This window comes from Sprattus sprattus, assembly GCF_963457725.1.
Source record: "Sprattus sprattus genome assembly, chromosome: 6".
Taxonomy (NCBI): Eukaryota; Metazoa; Chordata; class Actinopteri; order Clupeiformes; family Clupeidae; genus Sprattus; species Sprattus sprattus.
Genome location: NC_137925.1, coordinates 13,528,027 through 13,538,026, shown reverse-complemented (window position 1 = coordinate 13,538,026; position 10,000 = coordinate 13,528,027). Strand labels below are relative to the sequence as shown.

The 10,000-nt window shown below is 43.3% G+C and overlaps 1 protein-coding gene across 1 annotated transcript in view; it reads left to right on the top strand.

The window, feature by feature from the left end:
- igdcc4 (immunoglobulin superfamily, DCC subclass, member 4) overlaps window positions 1-9,842 on the top strand; it is an 86,793-nt gene extending 76,951 nt beyond the window's left edge. Inside the window, exons 18-20 of the mRNA XM_080841354.1 lie at window positions 4,826-5,054; window positions 5,442-5,564; window positions 8,621-9,842. Of these exons, the coding sequence (XP_080697480.1) occupies window positions 4,826-5,054; window positions 5,442-5,564; window positions 8,621-9,157 (889 nt within the window). The 3' untranslated portion in view covers window positions 9,158-9,842. The remainder of the gene's footprint in view (window positions 1-4,825; window positions 5,055-5,441; window positions 5,565-8,620) is intronic.
- The last annotated feature ends 158 nt before the right edge of the window (window positions 9,843-10,000 follow it).

Sequence of the window (10,000 nt, the reverse complement as noted above, 5' to 3'; positions counted from 1 at the left end):
ACAGCTTGTCTGTCATATTTGAGAACACCATTTTGAAATTTGAACATGGTTACTTTGGTTGTTAATACAAGAGAAATGACAAGAGAAACGATATGCACTTCTGCGTGAAAATGCAAATGGATAATGCACACTGTAACCTATTCAGAAAAATATGAAAGGTTTGATTTTCCTGCGATCAATAAATATCATCTACCAATCGCATCTCTAATACCAATGACCCACTGAGCCACAGTGACTGTTAAAATATGAATTAATCAATTATTATTTCAAAAAAATTATAATAATCTTTATTTATAATTAATTAAAATATGAATCAGTCAATGTTCAAAATGAATTGATGGTCTCCCTTAATTGTGTGCACTGCACCTGATGGAGATCTAGGAAGAACTTGACCTGTCTGTTCCTCTGAAGAGCGCCTGTTGTCTTTGCCTTGCCTCCACAGCAGGAGATGGCAGTCCAGACTATTCATTAGTGGTACCTCGGTGGTGGGATGACCTACCTAGTGCTATTTGATCACCTGACAGCCATGATACATTCAAGGAGTATCACAAAGTGTTTAAAGACTCACCTCTTTAGAACTCACCTGTCATTCTAATGTATTACAAGCCAGACCGTTCTTATATTATTATAGTCATTATTATTGTTAATTTTACTATGATCTGATATACAATAATGTTATATGCATTTTGTTTTAATGCTTTGGTTTTTGTTCATATTGTATTGTTTTTTTTCTTTCTATTATTACAGTTGAATAGAGTTGACATGTGATGTGACAGGGGCTATAGTGGTACAGGAGGTGGAGAAGTCGTTTAGTAATCAGAAGGTTGCTAGTTCGATTCCCTGTTGAAGTGTCCTTGAGCAAGACACTGAACCCCTAATTGCTCCTGATGTGCAGTGTGCAGTGTAAATGTAAGAAATGTTTATACATCCTTGTAAGTCGCTTTGGATAAAAGCGTCTGCTTAAAGACTAAATCTGATGTGACAGTATTGGGATGACTAACGGCTTAGCAAATCAAAATTGATTTAGGCGTAAAACCTCTCTTGCTCCTGTTTTCTAGAAGTTCATAATTTTACCTCAGCTTATGTGTGCAATTGAGTCGTAGCCTAATGCTGCAACGTTTAATATTGGTTAGTTAAGGGGACATTTGGACAGGATGTCCATAACACCAACAGACTGGTCATACTATACTGGAATAGAAGTACATTTTGCAGTCCTTGTCACAATAGCCTGAAGACATGGTTTAAACAAGAGCCAGCTAACAGCATAGTTTGCTGTTAGATATCAAGCTAAAGTTTCAGATGTTAAAATAAGTATTTAACTGTTAAAAAGCAGGTTGTGTAGGAGCAGCTGGCCAATCATTCCTTGCAATAAACCACCTTTAATTATCATCCAATCTGAATGGGATGGTAATTACACATCCATACATATTGTGTTTATTCCAACGGTGCTTTGCATTGAAAATCTGCTGAGATTACCCACCTCTCCAAGACGTCCATGGACGATGGTTTTTTTTTTTTTAACCCTGCTCATGGCCTTGATTTAGTCGAAAAACCCAGCTCAATTATCGGTTGAAATGGGTTCCCTAATCAAAAAAATCCTTTAGTTAAGTCTAAAGGGTCATGTTTATTGCTCTGGCTATTCTGTATCTTACCTTCGACAACAAGAATACAAAAAAGCAGTGGGCTAACACTTTATTACTAACACACTAGGCTATTTACAAACTATTTAATGATAGAAAACAAACAAATTAGTGAAGTAGAAGTACAAATTAAATGATTTTGGTAAGAAGAAGTCGGGAAAGGTAACAAACCACCAAGCTAATGTCTAGCACTTACCCAAGTGCACATGACTGAGGAGTTTGACTACAATTCCAAAGGTGGCATCTGGAAGACTACAGCTGACAGTAAGTATGCTAATACAATAACATTGTTGATTAAAGTACGTTATCTAGGCAGAAACATGTAATCATTAACAAGTTAATTATTTATCATTATTTTTATGTTTATTTGTCAGTATACATAGTCGGTGGGTTACACTTTTTGGTAGGCTAGTTATAGGCAACTATTGCTTATGTTAACATCTATGATATTCCGATAATGTAACAATTATAAGTTAGTAAACATTATCCTCATCTTGTTTGCAGAGACTCACCCTGTCTCTGTCTCTCTTTCTTTCTGTCTGTGTCTCTCTCTCTCTTTAGCAGTCTCAGTTCCTTGTGGATATGAGGCGGAGGGATACATTCTGGTAGTAAAGCCCAATTTATGGTTGTCCGTTTACGCAGACACTCAGACCCCTCTCCTCTCCGTCATTGCGAACCCTCTCCAAGCAGAGCTCCGTGGCCTGATGTGCACCTCCCAAAATTTTGGAACAATTCGTCGAAATGACAGGGTTTTTACATTGCACAGTGTCTATCTCTGGGTAACTTTAAAAAATCTAAGCAGAAAAAGTCAAACAAACAACTTTTATGTACAAATACGACTATCTACGAAGTTTGTTCCGCAATCTTTTTTTTTTGTATTGCTTTGCGACACCCACCAACTGACGGAGTCCGTCGAAGCAACTGGTGACCATGCAGTAACACAGTCGTAGAAGCATAACTCATCTTAAGTCCCTCAACGTTATCTAGTAGATATGCGCAGAGAAAGTTTTTTTTTTTTTACATACAATAACATGACCATGGACAACCTGTCGGATGAATCTAACGCGTCAATAAATGTTTTACTGGTACTTTTCTGTCAATTGTCTGATTTGTCAGTAATTACGACTATAATATGATAATATAACAATATAATTAATGTTATCTATTATCATGAATTCCTGGTTGAATTTAAATAGTTGAAACAGCCTGGAAAAAGACGTCTTTTACAACCCAATTTTTTCGTAGATGAACGTCTTTTAATAGCAGTTTTTTCAGTGACCTCACTCTTCAACCAAATCTCATCGTTGTGGAGATGTCTGGCAAAGTCGTCTTTCCAACAACTTTTTGCTGGGTGTTGAAAGATCATCCTGTTTTATGACGGATTTCGTGTGAAAGCACCACTTTTCTACTATATTATAACAGAACTCTTTTAGCTCTGAGGTTTGTTGCGGGTGCAAGACTGAGCAACGGACTCAATGGCAAGCCGGTCTGATGAGTGTCTGTCTATTCTGTGTATGTGCACACAACTCGCTAGGATGAAGAGAGAGAAGGAGGGATGATTAGTAGATGTCCTCCATAGTGTAGTATAGCCTAGGTCTCTTCTGTGTTGGCGATGTTTCCTCAATCTCACAGCATCACTCCCAGCTCCATTCTCTCACCAACATATTTAGCGGCCCCACAGCAAAATCCTCTCACAGAGAATTTGAAATCTTCTCAATAGCATACAAGTCATACTAAGTTATTGGGAGGTAGAATACACAGCTTAATGAGTGTGTCTGGAGGTCTGGTTCAAGGTGTAAGGTGCGGCAAATTAGGAAGGGGAACAGTATGGGGTCTACCTATGTATGAAAGGTGTGAAGGTCTGCAGACAGGAAGGTCTGGCTGACCATTTGAATGTTAATGAACGTGGCGTCTCAATGTGTGAAGGTGTTGGTGCCAGTTAGCTTAATGTAATTATTATATTCTGAAGAGGAAAGGATTCACATGTGTTGAAAGTATATGAAAAACACCAATGTTTTTCAGTGAGTAGATCCACAAGTGTGGTTTCCATATCAAAAGCTAAAAGGCTTGGTAGCATGCAATATGGGCAGAATTAACATTTGTGTACGCTACATTAACCCATTTGTGTACGCTGCCATAACTGTGCTAATTAGGGCTAACTTTAGAGCTAATTTAGCAAAGCAGTCCAGCTGTGTAGACTGCAGGCTGGCGATTTAGTCTGTTTGCTGTCTATTACAGTTTTGCAGTATTTCACTCGATTAAACTGCGTAGAGTTATCCAAAAAAAAAAAACATTTGTTTATTCACACCGCTCATGCGTCTGCTTTCACTTTCCCTTTTTATAACATGCTATTGCTGGGTTATATGGTTAAAAATACAATATGTTGTGAGGTAAAGCCTAGACATTGAAACTACAGTGAAAAGTATCAGTTATTTAATGTTGCTGGTATGATGACAATATTACTATCAATATCAACAGATCTTTTTACTGTCTATTTTTGCTGACAACCACTTACCTCACGCTTACCTCATGTACGAAAAATAGGACCCGCCCCTAAACTCAATGACTTGGCTGCCTGAGACACACATCTCACACAGGCAGTGTGTGTGCTCTAACCTGTTAATGTGGGCGCCAACTATTGAATTGAACAAATGCATTTTCTGAACCTGTATATTCATTACACCGAAGTTTCAATGGGAAACTAAGCTATTATAAAAACGGCAGCAAGACAAATGGGAACGTAAGCCAAGTACGAAGTATTAGGACAGACATTAGGATGCAGATCTAGAAGGGTGTCGATATTGTGAAGCCTCTGGGTTGAGGTAGGGGAGCAAAAACCGACTGAATAATAAGAATACATTAAACTTAAGAAGAGCAATATGTGAATGTGATTGCCCAATCACATAATGACTGAAGCACACACTAATAACAAAGAATCACACACACACACACACTAATAACAAAGAATCACACACACACACAAACACTAATAACAAAGAATCACACACACACAAACTAATAACAAAGAATCACACACACACACACTGACAACAAACGACTAAATCATGTGGTAATCATGCTGATGCCAACCGTGGAGAAAGAAGAGGAAAAACAAACTCAATGTCTCTGTCTCTGTGTCGTCCTCATCCCCCACCTCCATGGTCTCCCTCTCTTTCCCTCTCCAGGGACATGGTGGGGGGCGTAGACAGCGGCTCGCTCTCGCCTCACTTTCGACGCGGGGCGGCACGGCCCACACCCCCCTCCCTGCCTGACTGCAGCGACTGCCATGAGCTGGAGACCCTCATGCCCCCCCGAACCCTCCACCCCCTCCAGCCCGTCACCAGTCCCTCAGAGGAGCAGAGCCTCATGGGTAGCGCCACTGTAGCTGAAGACGCATCAACGGCAGAGTTAAAGGTGAGGGACAGATATATATATATATACACAGACAGACCGACACACACACACACACACACACATACACAGACAGACAGGCACATACACACACACACATACACACACACAAACACACACACATATATACACGCATACACAAACACAAACACACATACACATACACATATACTGGTTTGGTAGAGATCCGGCAGCAGGTTTCCAGCTGTGTGAGAAGAAAGTGCTTGACATAAGTATATTTAATAAATCAAAATATAATGTATTATTTCTTTAATGAGTTTGTTAGTTTGTTATTAAATTGGAAAACAGTGTTGTTCTGCTGTGCATTGACTGTTCTAGATGGGAAGTCTTGATGTGATGCAGTCTGTTCTGGTGGTTTGGTTGGTTTAGTTGACGTGGAATGGCTCGGTAAGTTGTAACTGGGCCAACCGGATCTCCAGGTACCGGGACACCATCACTGAGGACTCTCCAACTCTACGGAACGGAGCTGTGGACAACGCAGTCATAGAGAAGGTGTGTGTGTGTGTGTGTGTGTGTGTGCGGTGAGTGCGGTGAGTGCTTGTACTTGTGATCTTTCGACAGGATGGTCAAAGTGAGGGTGTGTGTCCGTGTGTGTGTGTGTGTATGCATGCATGTGTTTGTGTGCTTGCAAGTGTTTGTGTGTGTTTAAATGTGTGTGTGTGTGTATTTCAGGGGTGCAAACTTGTCACCTTTTTGATCCAAAATAGGTCATTTGTTGGATTTGTGTAGATATGCAATACAAATATTGGGGGGTCCTCCAAGTAATCTGCGAACGTAAACTGTCCTGAATATTTATTATTTTTTGGCCAACGAATGTGATCGTAACAGGCACGCTTTTTATGGCATTTATGGTAACATATGACGTTAGTACGCTGCAGGAAGAAGTTATGCTATCTATCTATAAGGCTAACGTGTAAATGTCAGACAGTTGGCTAACAGACGCCTCGTTGGCCTGTGCCCATGTAACATTCAACACAGGAATGTTTATGATTAAACTACCAGTTACCAGAGCCCAAAAAAGTTTACAACAGCACAAAGTTCTTTGAAAGATCTAGCCTCTTAATTTTGCCGTCAAAGTGCACCAGATTGATGCTTTGAACTTTAAAATGTGCACATTTTCTTATATATAAAATATATTCCCGGAGAGCATGCGCTGGACTAGGGGGTTCGAATCGTTGTCACCTTTTTCTTCCCTGATGAGTTTGCACCCATGGTATTTAATTAAATCATTAAAATGAGACTTAAGAGGTAAGGAGACAGTTTCTCCCACTATGCACACACTGATTACTGCACTCAAAACACACACGCACACACAACTAAGAGAGACTAAAAGTGAATCCCTTTCAATTCTGTTTCACCTCACACATTGTGATGGCAGATCTTTTTTGTATTTGTTATGTGTAGGTTTGTGTGTATGTGTGTGTGGTGCGTATGTGTGTGTATGTCTTAAGATCAGATAGTAACTGAATTCTTGGCAGGTTCTTTCATACACATTACCACACGTTGATTCAGATTGACATGTATGTAGACATTCATCCCTGCACAAAAGCACATAGATGACACAGCCTGTACCACGAGCCTCCTATCAGGACACACATGGAGGCGAGAGGGGGGGAGATACTAGCCATGTAACCAAGATACGAAGACTGTACACAGAATGTGTGATTGAGTCTTACTTTGTGAAAGTACCCACTGCGCTCTTTATAGTCAGCTGCCTCTTTCGTTCATCACCTGACCTACCAGCAGGGGTCACTGTTGACCCTCCAGTGAATAGTACTGCCAAACACAACTTTTCCTCTCTAAGCTGACAAGCTGTCGTGAAAAATCATTTGTTTACACCTGCATAGTTAAAAAGCATGCAAAAACCACCAACAGCCCATTTCCAACTGATAATTGCTTGCCGACATCCTAACTGACATCTTTTGCCAATATTGTTGGTGATGTCGTGCTGTGCAGGAACTACATAGTGCATAGCCTGGACGGCTAGTGGAAAGGACAGCTGTGTTAATTTGTCCTTCACATGACCGTTTGGCATCAATTTGAAGATACCAAAAGTAGTTGCTCATAAAAACATCCCCCCAAAAGTGGCAAATTGCTGCACTGTTTTTCTTGAGAGGTCAGATTTAGCTGACCCTTGTGCTGGAGGTGGGCTGAATAACTGTAAATATCTACTAATGATCTCTTGACCATCATGTTCTGCTTTGTCAAATCAAAATAAAGCGGTACCTGCAGAACCTCTTAACATGTTGACATGCTGAGAAGGGACATACTGCTAGAGCATAACCTTGTGTTTAATAACGTCTGCATTTCGAAGGCGTAGAAAACTCGATCATGCAGAGTAATGAATCAGAGAGATCGCATCCCAGTGGTCTGTTGAAGCTCACAGTTCAAAGAGTTCAGAGAGTTTCAGCTGCCTGTGTGTGTGTGTGTGTGTGTGTGTGTGTCTGTTTGCCTGCGTCAGTATGTCTCAGTTGACTGCTCTGCCTGTTCATTAGTATTGTGTGTGCTTAAGGGCTTCCCTTTTGTGTGCTTTTCTGTGTGTGTGTGTGTGTGTGTGTGTGTGTGTGTGTGTGTGTGTGTGTGTGTGTGTGTGTCTGTGTGTGTGTGTGTTTGTGTGTGTGTGTGTGTGTGAGAGAGAGAGAGAGACCAGTCACCGGAGAGTTGCTGCTGGCTGCAGACAGCATGCCAATGAGTATCCAGTAGTCCGTGCTGAAAAGACACCCTTCCTTCTCCACTGTTCTAACCCCATTTGCATGCACTGCCAGTGGGACTCTGGCTGCTTCCCAGCCCACCCCTCACGTCCCAGCGTCCACACAACACAGGAGCCGTCTGTTAAATCACACACTCATAGTCCGCACACCCAGGGTGTCCTCTGTACTTCCAAACACACACACAGCATTGCATAGCCAGGCACAGTCAGTTAACCCGCATATGGTCTTCATGATCAGACACACACAGCATCGCTTAGCCAGGCACCGTTTTTATTCTTACTGTCGTTTGAAAACCCAGCTACTGTGTGTTCGACCAGTGATGGTCCCCATCCTCCAGATCAAGACTGCTAACCCAAGCTATGGTTTGATGGCAGCCTTACAAGAGGCCTGGCTTTGTTGTCTGTCAGTGGAAAGGCTGGGGCAATCTTGCTGTGTTTCTGCAGAAGATCATTCAGGTGTGTCTGTCTGTGGTGTGTGTTTGTTTCTGGGCCTAAGAGTGTTTATATGTGTATCTATGTTTGGATGGGAGTAAGTGTGTGAGTGTGTGTGTGTGTGTGTGTGTGTGTGTGTGTGTGTGTGTGTGTGTGTGTGTGTGTGTGTGTGTGTGTGTGTGTGTGTGTGTGTGTGTGTGTTAGAATGGTATGTGCTTCTTCCTCTACCATATGTGCATGTGGGTTGAAGTTTGTGTGTGTGTTTGTAAGTCTAAGCATAAATGTTTTTGTATTAGCGTTTCCCCCTACCCTAACTGTGTGTGTGTGTGTGTGTGTGTGTGTGTGTGTCTGTGTCTGTGTCTGTGTCTGTGTCTGTGTGTGTGTGTGTGTGTGTTTGTCTCCACAGGTGGAGTGCGATGCCCAGCTGTACTCTCCCGTCTCCAGTAACCAGGTGGAGGCTGAGGTCATCGTCCACTCTGAGTTGTCCGACCCCCCCAGCAGTGAGGGCGGAGGCTCCTTGCCGGGCTCCGCAGGGTCACAAAGCCCCCCCACATCAGAGGCACCTCTACCATCCCCTCTCAACCCTTCCCACCCGACCACACGCTCACCTCACCCCACCCCCGGCCGCGGCTCATCCCTGTTGTCCAATCACAACGGGCCGCTGACATCAGCATCGCCGGCAGCGATGGAGAACGGACTTGTCCAGCTGTCTTCGCCCGCGGGGGTGTTGGTCCCGCTCACCAACGGCTTTCACTCGCCCAAACCCCCCCGGGTGTCCACCACCGATCCCCTGGACTCGGGGAGCGACTCCAGACTCTGCGCCCCAACCTCGGGGAAGAGCCACGGGGTGGGCCTGGACCCCCCCTCCCTGACCCCCTCCAGTTTTGCCAGCTCTGGGCTGGTGCACACTACCTCAGGGGATCACTCCTTCCTGTGCCCCTAAAACAGGGCACCCCCATTGGGCACCCTGAAGAGTATCACCCCCTCCCCCAATCCACCCACAATTCTGTGGGATTGGGACGGTGGAGTTGGAGAGACAGAGGGAAGAGAGACAGATTAGAGAGAGACAGCTGGGGGTGGGGGGGGGGGGGGGGCACCTTTGTCCTCCCTCCCCTCTACAACTTTTATTTTCTTTCTTGTTTATATTTTGTATTCATCCAGGATGAAAAGAATACTGCTACACGGTCCTTTAAAGAAGTCATATCTCAGTGGACCTTTTACATGTTTTGTCTGTGTGTGTGCGTGTGCGTGTGTGTGTGTGTGTGTGTGCGTGTGTGTGTGCACCTACATAGAAAGTGTTTCTTTTTACATTGCTAGTACCTGGGAGGTGTGTTTTTGACACATATCAACGTTTGTGTGATCTGATTGTGTGTGTGTGTGTGTGTGTGCGTGTCAGAGAGGTTTTTCAGTGTGTGTGTGAGTTCATGTAATACAGAACACTCTGAGACACTCACACACCAACACAGACGACGATTTCAAACAGACCTGAATGTTGAATGACTGGATTCAGACCCTCCTCGCGTGAACCCCTGTTTACAAAGGTCGGAGGTCACTCAGATCAACACACACTTGCGGATCGGGGTAGGGGGTGAGGAACAGAATGGAATCCGCTACTCTCACCCCCCCCCCCCCCCCTTCCCCTCCCTCTCAAACACATGTTCTTCATCTCTGTCTCTCATCCAGCTACCCACCAGTTAGGAGGACTGACATTTTTACTTAATAAATGCTACCTGTGGGACAGACAGAAAATGACACACACACGCACACTGATACACACTACCTGAGA